Genomic DNA, 21,734 nt, shown 5'->3' on the forward strand with positions numbered 1-21,734 from the left:
TGACTATGAACGATTATATGAAGGATTGCTTCAACTCACTAATAATTAGGGAAAAATAAATTAAACCAAGTCTAAAGCTTCATTTCATGCCTAGAAAATCGGCAGATAACAAAAAATGGGAAGTCAAAATTGGAGAAGTTGTGGAAAGATAAGCATATCAAAGATAGCAGGAAAGTACACAAAATATTTCTAAGCACTTTTTTTTGGTAGCAAGTAAGTGGAACAAGGAATAGCTAAAAAAAATGATGGTGTCTGAATAGCAGAGAGGTGCAGAAGGAGCCACGTGCTTTCACACATGGCCAAATGGTGATTCCTTTAGTTCCATTACGCAAGGCAGGGCCAGGGCTTCTATTTTTGAAAGAAAGATTTTTGGAGAGGGATGGTGCTAATACAGACACACAGACACACACTCACACATCAAAGAAAGGGTCAACGAAACATTTAAAAATACACAAAAGATCAAAATCAGAAGAAGTTCAGAAAGGAACAAAGCAATTCTGTTAAGTTTAACATTTTCTTAAAAAAGCCCTCAAACGACTTGCAACAGAAATTTTGTTCTTTGTATGTTGAAATATTCATATTTAAGTTCATAATAAAAAAAGAACATTTGAAATTAAAAAAACAGGCACACCGCTACACTGCTCCTAAAGCTCAGTTAGTCCAATCATTTTGGAAACAAGATCTCACTGGCAGACGTATACACCAAGCAGGTCAGAGACAAAAAAGGTCCCATTTATAGCCATGTATTGATAACAGCACTTTCGGTAACAGCAAAGAACTGGAAGCAAAGTAGATAGATACCCCATCCGTGGGAAGTAGAGAAGCAAACAGTGATACATGAATATAACGGAATATTGCTGTACCATAAGAATTGACTAATTGAAGAGACAGAGAAATACGTGCTCTTCTATGAAATGATGCAAAATGAAGCAGTCAGAACAAAGAATACAGTGCACATAATGACAAAAAATGTAAATGTATAAAAACAAAAAAACAAGGCAAGGAAAACGGAATGCAGGGAAATGATAATGATCAAGGAAGAGACATGAGGATGCACCTCCCTCCCTCATTTTCAGATACGGAGGACGATACACATGGGACAACGTCAGACCGGACTGAGGAGCAGGTTTGTTTTGCCGAATTATTTTCTTTCTTTTTCTGTTATTCGGGACAATTCCCAAGAAAGAAGGTTCGAGGTATATTGGAAAATGAAAAACAAAAAATACAAATCAAAGTGTAAGTTCTTCATAGTTGTCAAAGTTTGGTACATATAAAATATGACAGTTAGAAATAAACTACTCAGAGCAAATATTACTTGTGGATTACCAAAAATATGGACTTTTTAGCAGCACTTAGTAAAACTTGTGGCTGATTTGGTATTTTTTGATAAATTATTAAAATTACAAGTCTGAAATGATGAATGAAAATACAGTGAAGGAATGAAAGATACTTACTACATCTCTGCTACTTTTCTTCACACTAAACTTGAGAGGAAGGGATCTTCGGACCTTTTCTTTAGGACTTCTCTTAGGCGAGAAGCAATCTGCCTTCCCTGACTCCACCCTAGGAATTTTTTCATAAGAGGGAAGAAAAAAAATGCAATTTTTGATAACGACAATTTAAGCTGTATATGTTGCCAACAATATTTTTTCTGCGAGGCAAAACTTAACATAAAAATCCACAATAAGTTTTAGTGCTCATCTCCTAAAAGAATAAAAATATCAGACACTCTTGATGGAGGAGTCCTAACTAGCTATGTGGGACCTTTGGCAAATCACAACTTGATGACAGTTTCCTCAACATTTATAACATTAGGATTTATATCAGATGATTTCTAAGTCTATTCTAGATCTAAGATTTTATAAGTAGTGGGAATATGAAAACTTTATTTGTGTACCTAATTGTCATGCTTCTGACAAGAACTATTATAGTCCTTTGAACTTGGATCAAATAGATTTTCAAATCACAAGTAAAACATTAAGATGATATACTGTAGGGCAAAAGAGACAAGATTTTAATCAAGCAGAAGTGGTTTTTAGATTGAGAATCTTTCTTTGATAGAGGGAAAAAAGGAAAATGTTCTTGACTAATAAGAGTATACTGACAGGGAAATTTTCAAAAATGTTTTATTATTAAAATTGTATCAGTTTGCAGAAACAATAAATAACAAAGCAAACTATCCAAATCATTTAAACTAAGTTTCATTAGTTATCAGTGACTGAAGCAACTCACCTGCACACTTTTTCGCTTGCAATCCTTGTACTTCGCCTCTGAACACCTGTACTGAACCAACGACTTCCACTGATGGCTATGGGGGAGACTGAACTCTGGGAAGATGCACCAGGACTTGCTTCAAACTGAACTACAAAAGTAGCATAACATATATTAACTGATTTGTTTTAAAGCACAAAACATCAATAATATTGTTTTTTAAGAGACTTTTGAATTCCAAAATTTTTTTTTAAATTTTAGCTTAATAACCTTCCTTCATTTTCCTTTTACATAAAACACTATTTTTATTAATGTTATACTTTAGGAGGATCAAGAAAATGTTTAATTCGATTTTAACTTCTGTTAATAACATACAAAACAGTTCCTATATATAAACTCTGACTTGATATCCCCAGGGGAGAATATCACATTCCTTCTGTTTCCCCAATTCATGATAATTACCCTCAGCTAATTAAACATTATGCTAATAACCACTTGGATCTTCCAGTGTTTTTCTATTCCTTTGATTTCAATTCACTCTCCAGGTTCTCTTCTTACCTGTCTCAGTATCATTTTCAGTTTCCTTTGCTGAATCATCACCCCTGTCCCACTCCTAACCACATATATTCTCCAAGTCTCTGGGCCCTTCTCCTCTCTACTCACATACATACCACCCTAGTTCAGACCTTCCTCACTCTTGCTTGAACTATAATAACAGCCTAATTAAACTCCTAGCTTAAGTTTCCCCCCTCCAATTCATCCTCCACATAGCCTCCAAAATATTCTTCCTGTAACAATATGTTTATCAGGTCACCTCCTTAAGAAGCCGTGGTACCTTTAGATAAAAAAACATAAAATTTCTCAGCTTGGTTTTTAAAGCTTTTCACAGTCTAGATACAGACTACTTTTATAGATAGTTCCTAATATTCTCTTTCATGTAGTCTATTCCACACTGTCGTACCTGCTGTCCTCTGAATTTGATAACCCACTTCCTGCCTCCATGCCTTTGACTGCAATGTACTCCCTTCTTTATCTCTGTCCTTAAAAATCTCTATTCCTCCTGGTAGTGTTTTCTCTCCCTCACCAAGTTATCTCATATTTATTTGTTTACTTGCTTATCTTCCTAGGTAAATTTTAAGTGCCCTGAAGGTAGAGACTTTCAAATTTCTGTCTTTGGGAAGATAGTGTCATTGAACTGAAGAATACACGGTGGGATATAAGGTGTAAGAAGAGTGGAAAGAGGCAAAAAAATGGTAAGGGAGACTGACAATTGGTCATAAGGCAATTACAGGGGCCCCTTTGATGGCAATGGATATAAACCCAGATAGGTAAAAAAAAAACCTCTTTTTTTGTTGAATTTAAAATCAATAGTTAATTTAAAGAACAGTTGACCTAAAATCAACAACTGACTTACTAAAATTAGTTTACTCAATTTCAGGATGAATTACTATGGCCAGGGTTCTTTCCCTTGCTATACAGTGGTTGTGTAATGGTGGACTACTACAGAATGGCTATGTGACCCTGAGCAAGTCTTCTACTTCTCAGTGCTCTGGGCAGTTCTCTATAACCATACATTGGTAGAGGGAGTTTGCTCACCTGAAAGTCCCCAATACCATTAAAATCACAGGTGCAGTCACTGAAATCACAGCTCCACCTTCTATCCCTTGTACGTTCTAAGATGATGTAGTCACAATTAGTTTTCTCAGTTTTTTTGGTCACTTCAATACTACTCACCAGTTTTTCCTTGTGAGGGTTAGGGGCTATAACTGTGATTTCATTTGTATAGGGAACTCTCTGGTGAGGTAATTATCCCTATTAATACAAGCCAGCACGTTCTCTGCAACTTAAAGAGTGGCTTAGAGCACAGATATCAAATGTGTGGCCCCCTGTAGCCAGAACTAGATAAAAATGTAATTGGGAAATATTTAATAAAGTAAATAAAAATATAATAAAAATAGAAAGCATTACATTTTAAAATTACGTCAACATGCAACACAGGAATCCTTAGAATAGATTAGTAACCCCCTATTCCTATTTGAGTTTGCTATTACTGACTTCCAACCGTGACAGATTAAATGATATGCCCATGGTCACATAGCCAGTATATGTCAGAGATGGGACATAAACCCAATTTCCAAGATTAGCTCTCTATTCATTATACTATATTTCTATTGGCAAGAATTAAATCCTAACCTCCAGTTTCCCTGCCAGTTCACTCTACCATCTGAAAGATGAAAATGTCAGCAAGGCAATAATTCATCAGATGTGTCTATTTTAAGCAGAATGAGACTTCTAGAAGATATTATGATGCTTAACACCCACCATCATTAGTATGTCTCTGTGTGAGTAAAACTGTAGATCTTTATAGCAAGAAGGCATCTCTAGAGCTCATGGTTCAGTCTCCTTATTTCATAAGTGCAGAAACTGACATCCAGAGGAGCTGAATCACTCACCCAGGATCATGCGCACTACTGTAAGTAGCTGAGCTGGAACTACAATCCAGAAGTCTTGACATTCAGTGTGTTAATCTACTCTACCATATGGTTTCCAGGAAAATTTGGGGTCCAGGAATATTGTAAACTCTTGCTCTTGTTGTCCATTTGAAAAAAGGTCTTAAAAACAAGTTCCCAACTCATAAATCCAGTCAGAAAAAAATTTATAAAGGTTAATCAGGGCACATTCTCCATGAGCAGGAGTTTGAGATCTCCTGACATCTGGGTTGGAAACTACAGAGCTTGAGAGAAGTGCAAAGTTGAACATAACACTAGGGACCCAATCACAAAGCATTTACTCCTAATGCCTTCAACTTCACTCCTAGCTTCCAGTACTCAAAGAAAGAAAAAGTAAAGCATCATCACAGAATACTAAAATGTGAGTTTTCAATAAAATTTTACTTTTCCTAGAGTCCCAGTTGGAAAAGACCTCAGGAGCCATCTAATCATCTCATCTTATCTGTATCTGAACAAGAAATGTCCTCTATAACATCCTTGAAAGGTGGTAACCCAGACATTAAAGCCCTCTAGTTGCGGAGGAAGGGAAGGGAAGAAATTCACTACTTCCTAAGACAATCCATTCTATTTTTGGAGAGCACTAATTGTTAGGAAAATTCAATTCAATTTAATAAATATGAAGTGACTACCATATAGAAGCTAGATGGCACAGTGGATATTGCATTGAGCTTGAGATCAGGAAGACTCAACTTCACGAGATCAAATCTAGACTTCACACACACCTTATTCAGTGACTTAACTTTGTTGATCTCAGTTCCTCATCCGTAAAAGGAGTTGGAGAAGGAAATGGCAAACCACTCCAGTATCTCTGCCAAGAAAACTCCAAATGGAGTCAGAGAAAAGTCAGACACAACTGAAATGATTAGTCCCTTGTCCTCAAGAACTCACATTCTACTGTGGGAAAATAATATATACACACAAATAAATACTGGATTGACAGTGGAGTGGGATCAGGAAAATTATTTAACAAAAATGTTTTATACTTTAACAGAGAATCTAAAAATCCTATTATTTAAAGCTCGCTGGAAAAAAAAATATATTCACCTTTTAAGCAGATAAAGACTAAAGGTCAAAGAAAGATTACAAAGTAAATTCAGGCTATGCAGTAGTTCAGATGAAAGTAAAGAAAATTACAAATAACTGCAAGAATCTTAGTGCTAGCAAACAGTAACCTAAAAACCAACCAACTAGTGGAGTAAGGCAGTCATAAGAGAGCTTGCACTCAGAGATTTGAACCAAAAATTCATTGAAAAATTAGTTTGAACTTGAACTTATAACAAAATATGGACAAACTATTATAATGAACAATTTCACACAAAATTACACAAGAATTGAAATATAAACTGACTCAACTCCCTGGTATAGAATAACCTATTAATAAAAAAAAGTTAATAACCCACTTGAGTTTTGTTACATGTTTAGCAGTACTTAGTTATAAAGAGACAGAAAATCATTTCAGCAGATTAGCCTATGAACAAAATGCTTAATTTTCTAATCTCAGAATTTCTAGTACAATATGACCAATATCACTAGGGAACCCCCTATATGAGGGGCTCAACCTGGAATCCATGCTCACAAGAAATTCTTGGATACGTTTCAGGGGTTCATGAACTTAGATGGGAAAAAAATTACATCTTTATTTCAATATTGCTGGTTTCCTCTGTAATACCATTTATTTAATTTTACATACTTAAAAAATATTTCAAGGAGTACAATGTATCTATATATATAGATATAGATAGATTTCATCAGATGGCCAACAGGGTCCATGAAACAAAAAAGGTTAAAAAACTCCACTATGCAGCATCCCCACTCAAAAGTTCTACTTTATTTGGCATTATGTTGACATTTTTTCCTTACTGTTAAAAAGCCAAATTTTGACTAAACACAAATAAATCTTGTCAGAGAACAAAGTTAAAGACAGACTGCAAAAGCTTCCATCTAGTACAGTCATGTATGATACTTACCAGCTTTGTCTTGCTGAGGTGTAGTGGAGGGTGTTCTGTTACATTTAAGCTTATTCGGTACTCCACTAACAAAATCTGAAATGCAAGACACAGAAGCAATCATGTCTTGCTCTGTTAATACACATTTAATATTTATGATGTGCTAAAAAAAAATTGTACCAGCAGATACATTTTCATTAGGTCATTATAAGAAAAATAGTCACAGGTGGAATTGATGCCCAGTAATAATGAAATACAAAGAAATTTTGCACCTTTCAAAAGATAATTTTAATTAAGTAGTTCGCATCTCTCGAGAGGATATTTCAATTCAAATACAGTCAACACTATACTTCTAAATGTTTCTCAGCAGAAAAAAAATTGGAAGGTATTCTTACCTCTGGGAAAATTCTAATTAAAAAGCAAAAGGTTTTAATGAGTAAATGAAATTGGTGACTAAGTTGTGAATTTTCTGAAAAGTAATTTTGGAGTTTGAAAGTGAAACAATGTATTATACGGGCCTTATGTCGAATATCACTAATTCACATTTATGTAGCATTTTAAAGTTTTCAAATGTTTACCTCACAACCCGATGTGAGTTAAGTAACATATTTTAAAATTTCTTTAAAATAATTAGTACATATTGATGATGAAAAGTAATTGTAAATTTTTCTGAATTCATTTCCAAATAATTCACCCCTTAAACAATTGTACAATGCTAAAGAAACAGCCATTCTGATGATGCGGGACAAATTCCACTCTAACAAGCACGAGTAAAAAGAATCCTCATTCTGCTTAAACCAGAGTAGAGACAAGCTGATGTAACAGGCACCCATAAAGCCTTTAGGACTACAAAATGGAATCATTCCAGAGTATTGCAGCATTTCTTACCAATAAGCTAGCCTAACGACATGAAATATCTTATTGCTAAAAGATTGCAGAACATGGTAAAAAAAAACAAAAGTCAACTCCAAGGAAGATGTAGAACAATATTTTTACCAAACACAACTTATCTAAAACGAAACAGACAAGACTATAGTAACCAAACACAAGGCTCTCCTCCCAACCATTTCTACCATTAAGTAATTTTCTGCTACCATCATGCAAGAAATATGAGGGGAAGGGGGTGTTTATTATTCATAACCCCTATTTGAGTTCAGTCTTAATACTTTACTTCAGTGGCTTTAAAGAGCACAGTTTCACAATCTGGGCTTCGGGGGGAAACCTGGTAGCTTCAAGAAACTGTTCAGTATAATGTCCTTCTTCAATATACACATATACAAACTGATGGTTTAAAGCACAAAGACTATTTTAACAGTGTATAGACAGCTCAAATATAAATTGCATACAAGCAGGTGGCAATGTAAAATAAAGCTATTTACATTGAGAAGACCCAGATTCAAGTCTGGGTATGCTACTTTTGCTATCTTTGTGACCTTGGGTCTCAGTTTCCTTGCATATTAAAAAGGGGGGCAAACCAAATTATCTCTATATTTCTCCAAGATGTCTTCCAGCTCTAAAAGTCCTATATTCACAGTGTCAAATTTAATACAATAATCAAACCTATACTCTAGGTCAAATTGAACACAATAATCAAACCTACACACTAAAGCCATTTTCATACTTCTAAAACCTCCATCCCTAGGTTAAGCAGTTTCACCATTTCTTCTTGACAAGCATTATCTGCCAGGCACACAGTTCCAGGCACTGCTGTCTTTCCAGTACCAATACTGACATGCTAATAATAGATAACCAAGGCAGCATTTATATCTTATTATCAATACTATCTAGAGAGAAACAATACAATCCACTTAACCACCGAAAGAGCAAGATTTGTGTCATACTTTTTGCCAATATTAACTCGCTGATTCAGGGTTTTATTTAAAATATGAATATTATGTAGCTAATAAGTAGAGCAGGGACACATACTAGATAACCTAAACGTTAGATAACCTAAATGTTACTACAGAGATTCGGTTCTGGGATGTTTGAAGTTAACCAGTTAGCTAGGAATAGGAGGAAGAATGTCAGTCTCTTGAAAACAATATTTCAAAGCTTCTGATCTAATTAACAAGATAACTAAAAATACTCAACTGGAACAAAATATAAAAGGGCAGCCTCTGCTGAAACAACATCTTAGAGAGGTGGCACTGTTAGGCTAGGTGAACTATATGAAGGGAAACTTGGTCTTGATGACAGTTGATACAAACTACCCTGCCCTTCGAAGGGCCTTCACCCCAACATAATATGTGTGAACAGACCTGGCATGAAACTTAGAATGTAGAGGATTTAAGCTTCTTCCTCAAACCTTCAGGAGGAAACTGAAGGGAAGATCTATGAAAGTGACTGTTCAAGCTAGAATGATGAACATTCAGGATGTACTGGGATAGAAACTAACAGGAAAGAAAGTTTGAACTGGCACGATGACTGCGTGTAAAAATGTAAGTATTTGACATAGAGCACAGATGGGGCACAAAAAACTAAAAAGACCTGGCACTCTTCCTCTTTCCTCCCAGTAACCCAAGCAGGATGTATCTGTCACTCCGCCTTTTCTCAGCCCCAGGAGCAACTTTGAAGAAAAAAAAAAAAACCCAGACACAAAAGATAATTTAAAAAACTACGCAATAGGACCACAGACCATTGCAGTGAAGCTGATGACAGGAGAAAATAAATTTACATAGAAACATATAATTCATACGTAAAAGCAATCTTAAGAGTCTGGTCCTGAAAACAATGGAGAGTTCCTCTTGTTCTACCTAGCGAAAGGTATAAGGGAATCCCATGGAAAGGAGGCAGACACAAAATGATCCAGTCCACTTGATGACACTACTTTCCTTTCTGTGTACCCCAAGGCTTATATCTGTAGCTTATCTGCTCTTTCTGTACAGCGGTCAAAAAACATTTATTAAGTGTCAGGCACCAATCGCATAAATTATCTAGCTTTTAGGCTTGACCTCTAGCTCTGGCCTTTTGATGTACATCATCCTTCTGCTATCTTTAAAAATACAAAGAAGCTGCTTTGGAATGACATGCATCTGTGTGGCTAGAATTTCTCTGGAGGTCTACATCTGCTTTATTTTGGTCTTGTCTGAGTTTAATCTACAAAAATATAATCTACCGAATGCAAAAAAACAAAAGATTTTGTCAACATCCCCCTAAATCCTAAAAAACTGTTTGCCTGTAAAGGAAATTGAACTACATGATTTTTAGGGTCCCTTCTAACTTTAAGTTATGTGAGTCCTAAAATATATTTGACTTTATTAAAAATTGTATTACAATGGCCTGCAGTCCTATTGACTCTTTGCACCTTTTTCATCTATTCCTTCCTTTTTACAATGCTACCAATTTAGGCCAGGCCTTGACTGTTCACACCTGGATTATTGCAAAAACCTTCCTCAATTCCCTTCCAGTCTTTCTGGCCTAAAAATAATGCTGTGTACTGTTAAAGACTCATCCAAAATATCATTTCCAGGACATCAATACTCTGACCAAATCTTCCACTTGGTGGCCACTGCTTACATGATAAAACTTAATCGCCTGAGTTAGCGTTCAACGATTCTCCGTGACCATCCTCAGTCTTCTTTTCTGATTTCTTCCCTTTCTCCATTTAAGTCTTCATTTAAACAAAGTTAGTCTACTTACTGTCTCCCACATGTACCACGCCCTTCCACACCTGAATTTCCTCATCCAGGCCAAATATTATGCATTTTTGATTATCCAAATAAAATTCCAATTCGCCCTCCCTAACAACTCATTCTTCTTCAAGCCGAGGGCATTTTAACAATCTTACATTTACTAATATTGCTATTTTTAACTCTTTGCAAGAGGAACTCTATAGACCTACATTCTGACTCTTTGTCATTAGCAAACACTACAACTTGGGCAGGTCACTTAACCTACATGAAGCATAGTCTCCCCATTAGTAAAATAAAGAGTCTGGAAGAGGCTCCCCCTCTTACCTAAAAAATTCTGTAATTCTAGGAGTCTATGTTTTATCTCTTCAACTAGACTGTATACACCAAGAGAGGTAATAATATGGTATGCGTCTTTATATCTCCCACAGCCCTTAACATAAAGAAGGTAGTAAAAAAAATTTCTGTTGAGTAGTTACCTTAAATAATAAAAGCTTATAAACCTCCATGCTTAGGTCAAATAGTAATAATACTCACCACCTACACCCTGTCTTCTCTTTTCCTTATGTTCAATAGAAGACTCATATTCACCTTCTTCACAGTCGTCTAGTGATGGAGTAGAATTGGGGCCATCAATACCCAACATGACTGATATCTTTGCCATGATAAACTCTGGCACACGCCCTAAAGGATAACATTGACAATGTTGTTTTTATTGTGTTGTTTTAAAAATAAAGGTATTCTACACTAAACTTCTGTCAGAGAACAGGTTCCTAAATCATATACTTGAGCTTGAAGGAACCTTCAGAAGTCATTTGGTTCACCCCCTTCATTTTACGGATGATAAAACTGAAATCCCGAGGGTTAAATGACTGTCAAGATCACATATGGAGCAAGCAAAAGAGCTGGAGGTCTCTGTGAGCCCAAGGCCTCTAACTTAGTCCAGCACTCTTTCACTGTTTCTGCCTCAGAGTTTTAATGGTTAGTTGGGAGAAGCTGGCAAGCCATAAACATTCTGCCCTGAAGACATTTCACCTTTTCTTACCAATATCAGCTGCATGATCAATCAGGGTCTTTACCACCGCAATCTCCAGTCGAATTTCTTCCCTTGCATTCTTCGACACTTTCTCATTCCATGAATGTAAAAGGTTTGGAGCAAGCATTGCTGCAAGATTATAACTATCCATCTTATTCTCACTGACTCTTTAAAAAAAAAAAAAAAAGTAGGTACCATTAAACGTAGTCAAAATTTGAACTAAGAAACAATTTCAAGAAGCTAACAGGCATATTTGTAGGGACTCTTACTTAATATTGGCTATGTATAAGGCAAATACTAAACCTTATCAGGAATTTAACCAAGAAATAGGAAATAAAAAAGCTTCTAACAGTCAAATTAATTTATAAAATCCATGCATCCAAAACTAATATTTTATTCACAGCCAAGCTTCTCAAAATCCTCAATCAGTACTAACTTATTTAAAACATAATAGTAAGACAGTTGGTTATTGCATTTGGTTTCAAAGTTCATAACTGATTAGAAGTAGCCAAACAGAAAGGGTGAGAGGAGTGGTTACAGGCAGGCACAAAAACTGTAGTGAGAAATGACAGGTGATAGCAAGGAAAGAAATAGAAAAATTATAAAAAAACAGAAATATGAAATCAAATGGCATCACAGGTTAGACCTTTTAGGGTAAACTGCCTTGCAGAAACAGGCCCCTGGAGATCACTGTATTACGGTATACAAATAATGACATTCAAAATGATAAAGAAAAAACGAAATTGTATTCAATATACTCCATTTGAGAAGATAAGGAAATATGTAAATAAATTTTAAGAAATATTTCCATCCCAAATAGCTGAAAACAAAATAAATGTACTGTTGCTTAAAATTATAACTGGCTAGCCAAAAGTTCCCCATAGCTAAAATTTTTTGTACTTGATCTTTACTTACCTGAGAGAAACATTCCGGAGAAAGTTAAAGAAGTACCGTAATACATATACTATATTGTCAGTCATAAGACAAGAGAGCAACATTGTAGCAGTATCCCTCTCCTCTGTTTCCAACTGTTGAGCTTTGATAAAAGCTTCATGCAAATCAACTGGAAAGATGGGTTCTGGCAACTCCCTAAAAAATATCTTAATAAGATCTGTGATATCCTGTGGATCTGCAGAAGACAGACAGCTTTCACCATGATTCAGTTTCCTCTGAAATAAATTTCAAGTCATCAGTATTCTTTGATTTAAGATCTCCATTTTGATCAAAATCTCTGCTTACATCTCAAGATAAAGAGTTTTTCTTAGTAAACTTTAATTCTTTTATTTATTTGCTTCTGGTGTCATGTATTACAAAACACACAAGAAGCTCTAGCAAACAATCAAAAATACTTAATTTCTTTAACTACTGGATTCATGTAAGCTATAAATGCTTTCCACAAAGGGAATAATAGCTGGTCAGCTGTAACTCTACCATTCATTAATACCGAAAAGATGAGAGGACATAATGCTGAGCTTGGGAGTCATTAGACCTGGGTTCAAACCCTCCCCCCAATAACTACCTATGTGCAAGGTGCTCACAGACATCTCCACAGTAATTATTTAAAGTCATATGGGATGTGATGTTAGAGGGAGTCCACATGCTAGAAAATAATAGACCCTTTGCACATTCATGTCATATCTGAGGACTGTAACAACAAAAACCTAATTAGACAACTGTGGAAAGAAAAAATAGTCAAGGAATATGCCTACCTTCAGTGCTTTTATATGGGTAGCTGATCCAGAAACCCTAAAAAGACCCCTAACATGAAGATGTTGTTCCAAAGATGTGCAAGCATCAACGAGAAAACTGAAAAAGGCAGGTCTCATTAATGTATTTAATCTTACAAAAACCATACTAAGTGAATATACTTGTCAAGGTACATCAATAGGCTGTGAAGATCCTTGACATGACTTCTGAATTATAAATCATTTCCCATTTCTATAATCTACTCATTGTTCTTGTGCTAATTTTAGTATGACCGTTGCTCTCATTCCATGACTTTCACAGCCTACTATATACCCAAGAGCCATACTATCTAAGTGTGTATACACACACACACACACACACACACACACATATATATATAACCTCTATACACACAGACATGTATACCCCAACAAATCTTTCTGTAATTACCATCCCATAAAATGCAACAACCTTTTTTAATTCAATTTAATTCAACATTCATTAAGTTTCCATATATGCAAGGCATCCTTAATACTACAGATAAAAAGGAAAAAAAATTCCTCCATTTCAACATATACAGCATATACACAGATGAGTATATATAAAGTAGTGTTAAGAGACAAATGATAACTAGGGTAGAGGAAAAATAGGTCAGGAAAAGTCTTATATAATAGTGAAGAAGCTAGGGCTTATAAGAGGCAAAGGTAAAGAAGGAATGTATTATACACCTGAGAGATAGTTAATGCAAAAGAATGGAGGCAGGAGACTGAGTGTATGTATCGTCAAAAGGACTAATAGCCAACAGACTGGTAAGGTAGATGGGAGGCAGATCATGAAAAGTTTTAAATGGATTTTGTATTTTATCCCAGAGGCCATAGGAAGCTCCTGAAGCTTCTTAAGTCAGACCCCTGTTTTAGGAACATCAATTGGCAGCAGCTTAGATTATGGATATAAAACAGCGAGACTTGAATCAACAAGACCTGGCAACTAACTGGACTAAAGGGATGTGGGAGGAGGGAATTTCAAAGAGAAGATAGTGGAGAATTGACTCTGAGGCTCTAAAACTAGAAAATGAGAAGAATGGTTGTGCATTCAATCAAAACAGGAAAAGTGTGAAAATGGGATAGATGTGAGGAAATACAAGTTCCATTTTTGAAAAATCAGTTTATTTTTATTTATAGGTTCTATTCATATCTCATTTAATTTACTTCTTTATTTGCTTGTCTGTGGGACCTTTATTTCTCTGCCAACATCATTTGTCCAACTCTTCGGAAGACAGAGATGATTTTTTAAAAAAATAATTCAATATGTAGAACAAAATAATGCAGACAGAACGATGCTCAATAGAAGTCTGTAGGTAATACATGTAGTATCAATGTTAAAGGGGACAGCTAGATGGCCCAGTGGATAGAGTGAGTGCTGGGCCTGGAGTCAGGAAGACTCATCTTCCTGAGGTCAAATCTGGCCTCAGACATTTCCTAGCTATGTAACCCTGAGCAAGTCACTTAACTCTGCTTGCCTCAGTTTCCGTATCTGTAAAATAAGGGGGTGAATGAAATGGCAAAACACTCCAGTATCTTTGCCAAGAAAACCCCAAAAGAGGTTATAAAGAATGAAAACAACTAAATGCCAAATAAACGTTATCTCTACAGATTACACAGCTCTCCTAGGTAAAGGACTCGGAGGATCTAAGCAGGTTCATTAACATGAGTTTTGTCGTCATTTCCCCAATACGTGAGTGTTTAGAAATCCTTTTACTAGAATGTGAAATGTGCGCATAACAAATCTGAATAACACTGTGTGATCACTATTTACAAAAGCTTGGGCATCTCAATAACATATAATTACTCTTCTCCCACAATTCTTCCCAAATATACTCATTCATTCATCCAATAAACGTTTACTGAAAGTCTGTTATTTGTCAGGCACTGTGCTAAGGGTATCATTACATTACAGGGATTTTCATTCAAATACAGATTTCAGAGTGGAATTATAAAGTCCATGAATTAAAGACCCAAGTGTGAAATATCTACTAATTTCTGAACCTTGCAATTCACCACTTAATTCTAGGCTAATTTCACACCTTTCTTACCTTGGAATGTTTCCATATTCTGGTACAAATGTCTGGGGTAGTACAGAAAAAGGTGCTCGAAAAATTTTCCCCTAAAATGTAAAAGTCATTTATTATAAGCATCAAGATAAAAATTTACAGGTATAAGCACAGAATGTGAAGACAAATTGTGATTTCAGGGAAAGAGCAAAAAAACAATTAAACTAGTTACTAATATTCTGAGATATAATTAGTCATAGTAGCTAAAAGGCAACAGACTTTGGTAACAGTGAGTCTTAAGAACAGAACTAGTCTCAAATACTAAAATAAATACCTTATGCCAATAATATCTATTAATTATGCTAACGAAAGAGTTACAGAACATTTGGATCAAATACTAACACACATTAAAGTATCATTATTGTATTATTTTTTAAAGAGGACTTCAAATAGGTTTAATGCTTCTCAATTTGCATCTATTAAAATGGATATTTTTTTCTGAAATCACCTTCCACAGCTCTGCAAATACTAACTCTGCATCAAATTATCTGTGTACTTCCTTGACCAATAATAGGGTAAGATGGATTAATTTTTTTGGCTGATGAATGTTACAAATTTTCTAACAAAATGTTCCAAGAGACTAGGACTAAGAAATACTGAAAGTAAACATTAAAACATTAAAAAATCCAATTCAACCTCTTCTTGTACAGTTGCTATTTCTATAATAAAATTATCTTCTTTCTTACTATTTTTCTTAACTATTCTTAACTATTAAATATTTCTTAACTAATTCTTAACAATTTTTCCGAAGACTATTTATCACAAGAATAACTTGTGAAAGGCACCAAGATTCAGTAGTCCTGGCTATCAAGTCATGTCTCTATTTATTAGTTATGTGGCCTCTAATAAGCCATTTCAGCCCTTTCGTTACCTCACCTGTAAAATGAGGATAATTCCACATAACTCAGAGGGAGTTTTATAAACTACATGTTGTAACAATGAGCTATTATTAATAATCTGAAATCAAATTCTGAGATCCTGGAAAAAATAACAGTGCAGATATATATACTGAAAGAATTAAGCATAAAAATTTTCTGTAAGCTCGTACGACACTTAGGAAAATGACTAACGCAGAAGACATCCCATTACTAGGACTGGAGATAAGCCATTTATAGTATTTTTTAAAAAATCAATCCATAAGCATTTATTAAGCTGTAACTATACACCAGGCACTAGGGATAAAAATACAAATAAAATAACCCCTACTCTCAAGGAACTTATGTGCTAATGAGGGAGAGAAGTACGTACAGAATATAAATAAATACAAAATAGCTAAATAAGCATTTTTGGGGGGAAGGATGGAAAATCAGGAAAGGTTGATAGTGATATTTTAGCTAAATCTTGAAGGAAAAGAGAGATGAAGCAGAGGTGAGGATGGAGTGAATTACAGGCATGTGGAGATGGCAACTGCAAAGGAAGATTCAGGACATACCTGAGTACATGGGGGACACAGAAAAGGCTAGTCGGTATGGGCTGGGGGTGGGGTTGTTTAATGAGTAACATACAATGAGGATGGAAAGACAGGTTGTGAAAGGCTTTAAAAGCTAAGTAGAGGAGTTTATTTTATCCTAGAGAGTTAACAGGGAACCAATGAAGTTTATTTTGTAGATCACATTTGGGCTAATGGAAAATCACTTTGGCAGCAATATGTAAGATAAGACAGAAATAGGAAATGGTTTGAGGCAGGAAGTACAATTAGGAGACAAATTCAGTAATCTAAATGTGATGAAGGCTTGAACTAAGGAGGGTCAGAAAGAAACAAGACAACTGCCAACTGATTAGATATACAGGGTGAGGGAAAATGAAGAGGATAATGGAAAGTTACTAGACTTGGGATATGAGAAGACTGGTGGTGCCTTGGGGGCAAAAATAGGGAAGTTTGGAGAGCAATATAATGAGATGTTTTGGACCTGTTAAGTTTGAGATATCTCTGAGACAGGTTTGTAATATCAAGAAACTGAGATAAATCTTGGATATCAAGTTTGAAATATCCCATAGGCAAACAGTGATGCAGGCCAGAAGCTCAGAGGAGAAACTGGGACTGGCTATACAGACCTACAAGTCATCTACATAGGTTTAGGATTAGGGATATGACTGGTGACTTCACTGGTGTAGATAACTCCCAAATGAGGGCACTTATTCTACCAATAGAGACTGGCAACTTTTCTGCAAATAGTAGTGTTTAAATGCCTAGAACAATGAATAGTTAAATGACTTGCCAGGAAATCACACAAAAAGTCAAAGGCAACATTTTAATCCCAGGCTTCAAGGACAGCTTTTTAACAATGGCTCTTAATCATCTTGAATGAAAGATAATAAAACCCTAGGAACTGATGAGGTCACTGAGAGAAATTCTTTCATGCAACAAACATCTATTAAACACTTTCTACGTTCTAGGCTCCAGAGAAAGATACAGTAACAAAGATGAAACAGTCCCTGCTCAGAGAAATTACATTTCATGGAGGTGAGGAGAAGTAGAGGGAAAAGACATAGATACACGTAAGTAAATATATACAATACAATTGAGAAGAAGCACTAACTGGAGGATGGGAAACTAGAAAAGGGTAGGTTACACTTCAGCTAAACTTTGAAACAAACTAAGGGTTTCAAGAGGCAGAAGTGTGGGAAAAAGTATTTTAGGTATGAAGGATAGCTTCTGTAAAGTTATGGAAGCAAAGAAATGTCAAATAGGCTTACTTTAACTGCACACTGCAAAAAACAGAGTAATATGTAATAAACCTGGAAAGGTTGGCTGTTACTTTTTGAAGGACTTCAAATGCCAAACAAGGCAGTTGTAGTATTTGACTCTAAACAAGATAGCAATCTTTTTGAAAAAAGGAACCACACAGTCATACCCATGCTTTAACAATCATTTGTTTTAAGTGGATGATGGATAAAACCTGGAGGGTAAAACCATGACCTACACAACAATTAGGAAGCTACTATAATAGTCCAGGGGAGAAGTTAACAGGTCAACTTGAACTAGGGTTATAGATTGAAGGATTAGAAAGATGTTTTGTAGGGGGAATCAACAAGTGACTGGGTATAGGGGTTGAGGGGAAATGAAGCGTTACAGCCGATTTCAAGTTCACAAACCAGAACGGTTAGGACAGAACTGCTCTCAAAAGAAACTTCAGAGAGAGGTGGGTGAGTACTATTTTGGAGATGTTGAACTTAAGATGCCTACGGGACACTCACCTGGAAATGTCTGAAAGGCAGATTATGATTCAGGGCTAGAATTGAAGAGAAAGATTAGGGCTAAGGTACAGATACGGGAGGTGCATAGCAATGATAGTTGAATGTGGCAAGGAGCCTAGTGCTCTTTACACTAAACAGATTAAATCAATGCCTTCAATAGAATATTTTAAAAAATGAGGGGAAGACGGAAAAATCAGTATACTGACAAATAAGTTGATTTTTAGAACACAAATATTAGTTTTTATATATTAGTCTATGTATTTGTATAAAGTGCAATTCACAAGTTTTTGTATTAGAAACTCTTAAGTGTGAACCAGTATAAAATGTTATTGCAAATAGAAGTACAACTTTAATATTGTTCTTAGCTATCTCACCTCACATTACATTCTGAAACAATTCCAGCGGCTACTGACTCTGATTTACACTTATCTCTTAAAGACATTCATACTTACTTTATATAATATAATATGACTGTTCATTCTCATATTTGAGTAATATTCTGCATGGCTGTTTGTCCAATACAATGTGTCCACTAGTCAGTTTCTACTCTACCGACAAGATCTTAAGTATTGTTCAGCACCTAAAACATAGTATATAGATGCTTGATACACGATTTTTTTAAATTATGAAATGAATTCCTTGATTTTATGAGTGGAAAAAAAATCAAGGGCTATGTCTTGCAAAGACCTTCTCCATCTGTCAATCATTTTAGTCTTCTTTATGCATTTGTAGAACATAATGCTATCTCAAAAATATTACATGGCTCACATCACATTTCTAAATCTTTTCCTTCAATTTCTTGAAATCTTTGAAATTACTATCTCATAGGTATAAAATCTTGGGTAGAGACTGAAACAACTGAAGAGACTATCATATTGGTAAATAATCAGTAGAAACAAAAAAGTGTCAATTTAACTACCTAGTTAAAAAATGTTTTATGACATAAAGCTGACAATAGCAAAAATTAGGTTTGGGCATAATCAGATTCAATTAACTATTATGCACTCAAAAACCAGCTGTAACAAATATACACAACAGGACCACATAAAAGAAGCTGTATTAATTAATCTAAGTACACACATACACACACACACACACACACACACACACACACACACACACACACACACACTAGTATTTAACCAGAACTCCTCTTCAGTACTTAACCATTTCCACTGAACCATTCAGAAAACACCATTCTTTTTAAATGAACCACCCTTCCTGATAGCCCACAAAAGCCTCAGAAAATAATCACAAATACTCACTTAACCTCTATGAACTTCAGATTGAAAAACAGGAATAATAATAACATGTAGTGTGTGTGTATACACACACGCACACATGTATATATACAGAGAAAGATACACACACACTTCAAGGGGTTGTTGTAAGGTTCAGATAAAATCAAGTACATGGAGTAATCTGAAACCTTAAGGTACTATAGAAACATTAGTTATAACCAACAGTAAATCTTGACATCTTCACCATATGGCTTATCATGTGTAAAATCGAGAAGCGGCATGGACTAGCAAACAGTCAGAAAAACCTAGGTTCAGAATCTATTTTGTAGAATAGTTGCGTGATTCTGGGCAAATTACTGAAGCTCTCTCTGGGCCTGTTTCCTCCTCTGTAAAACCGTGAGTTAGAGGAGATAGTTTCTAAGTTTCTTTCTAGTTTTAAACATGCAGCTAAATGGGTGTGTGAACAAAGAGCGAGGTCTGGAGTCAGAAGATCTGTGTGATCCCAGACAAGTCACTTGACCGCTTAACCACTTAACCTCTCAGTTTCTTTCCCCTGGCACATAGGTAGCTCTAGAGATACGTTAGCTATCATCCTGTCCTCTTTTCTGGACAAAATTAATGCTCCACTTTCACCAGTTTGGTTCACAGTGACTCTTACTAGCCTTCGGATGTCCTCCCTCAGCCCTCTTCCCCCTGGTCTTACCCTAAAAGTTATCGCCCGAGACTCCTGCCGGCCGCGAGCGCTCTGGATCTTTAAGCCATAGGCGGCCTCGAGATGCTGCAGCAGGGTCAGCCTCACCAGCCTCCGGTGCCTCATTTCTGCGGGTGTCTCGCACCTCTCCGCCACTCCCCTCCTCCTCGTCCTGATCCCTTTCCACCCATTGACCTTCTCTAGCCACCACCTCTTCCACTTGCTACAAACCCTCGGTGTCACCACCTTCGCTTCAACTCCCTCTCGTCCACTTCCACGAGCCCCGCTGGGGCTCGGCCCTGCTCCTGCCACTTCCGTGTCTCCTACCCTCAATTCCAAGCCCTCAGGTCTGTTTGTCCACACCCCGCTCCTTCCCCCGCCACTGACCCTTCTCTAAGTCACTCCCCACGGACCCTTCCACGCTCCTCTCCGGTCACTCCCCACCGACTCGTCCACGCTCCTTCCCGGTCACTCGTCCACGCTCCTCCCCAGTCACTCCCCACCAACTTGTCCACGCTCCTCTCCAGTCACTCCCCACCGACTCGTCCACGCTCCTTCCCGGTCACTCGTCCACGCTCCTCCCCAGTCACTCCCCACCAACTTGTCCACGCTCCTCTCCGGTCACTCCCCACCGACTCGTCCACGCTCCTTCCCGGTCACTCGTCCACGCTTCTCCCCAGTCACTCCCCACCAACTTCTCCACGCTCCTCTCCAGTCACTCCCCACCGACTCGTCCACGCTCCTTCCCGGTCACTCGTCCACGCTCCTCCCCAGTCACTCCCCACCAACTTGTCCACGCTCCTCTCCAGTCACTCCCCACCGACTTGTCCACGCTCCTCCCCAGTCACTCCCCACCAACTTGTCCACGCTCCTCTCCGGTCACTCCCCACCGACTCGTCCACGCTCCTTCCCGGTCACTCGTCCACGCTCCTCCCCAGTCACTCCCCACCAACTTGTCCACGCTCCTCTCCAGTCACTCCCCACCGACTTGTCCACGCTCCTCTCCAGTCATTCCCCACCGACTTGTCCACGCTCCTCTCCAGTCACTCCCCACCGACTCGTCCACGCTCCTTCCCGGTCACTCGTCCACGCTCCTCTCCAGTCACTCCCCACCAACTTGTCCACGCTCCTCTCCAGTCACTCCCCACAGACTCGTCCACGCTCCTCTCCAGTCACTCCCCACCGACTTGTCCACGCTCCTCTCCAGTCACTCCCCACCGACTCGTCCACGCTCCTTCCCGGTCACTCGTCCACGCTCCTCTCCAGTCACTCCCCACCGACTTGTCCACGCTCCTCTCCAGTCACTCCCCACAGACTCGTCCACGCTCCTCCCGGTCACTGCCCACCAACCAGTCCCAGGCCTTCACCCCAGAAGACCTTTCCCCTAGACTCCCAGTCTCTATTTCCGGTCCCTCGGGTCTGCGGCTCTTGCGGCCCCCCGCTCGTCGCCGGTCAGGCCCTAGGCTAACGTCGCCC

At 37.4% G+C, this 21,734-nt stretch overlaps 1 protein-coding gene and 1 pseudogene across 1 annotated transcript in view; one reads left to right on the top strand and one right to left on the bottom strand.

Moving 5' to 3' along the window:
• The window catches only part of LOC140514446 (TP53-binding protein 1-like), a 131,107-nt gene that overhangs the window by 94,309 nt on the left and 15,064 nt on the right, over window positions 1–21,734 (bottom strand). Inside the window, 9 exon segments of the mRNA XM_072624839.1 lie at window positions 1,455–1,563; window positions 2,233–2,362; window positions 6,689–6,763; window positions 10,834–10,980; window positions 11,342–11,499; window positions 12,248–12,501; window positions 13,042–13,138; window positions 15,111–15,181; window positions 18,327–18,361. Of these exon segments, the coding sequence (XP_072480940.1) occupies window positions 1,455–1,563; window positions 2,233–2,362; window positions 6,689–6,763; window positions 10,834–10,980; window positions 11,342–11,499; window positions 12,248–12,501; window positions 13,042–13,138; window positions 15,111–15,181; window positions 18,327–18,361 (1,076 nt within the window).
• LOC140514474 (enhancer of rudimentary homolog pseudogene) overlaps window positions 2,362–21,734 on the top strand; it is a 73,367-nt pseudogene continuing 53,994 nt past the window's right edge.

Source organism: Notamacropus eugenii, chromosome 7, assembly GCF_028372415.1.
Source record: "Notamacropus eugenii isolate mMacEug1 chromosome 7, mMacEug1.pri_v2, whole genome shotgun sequence".
NCBI classification, from domain to species: Eukaryota; Metazoa; Chordata; class Mammalia; order Diprotodontia; family Macropodidae; genus Notamacropus; species Notamacropus eugenii.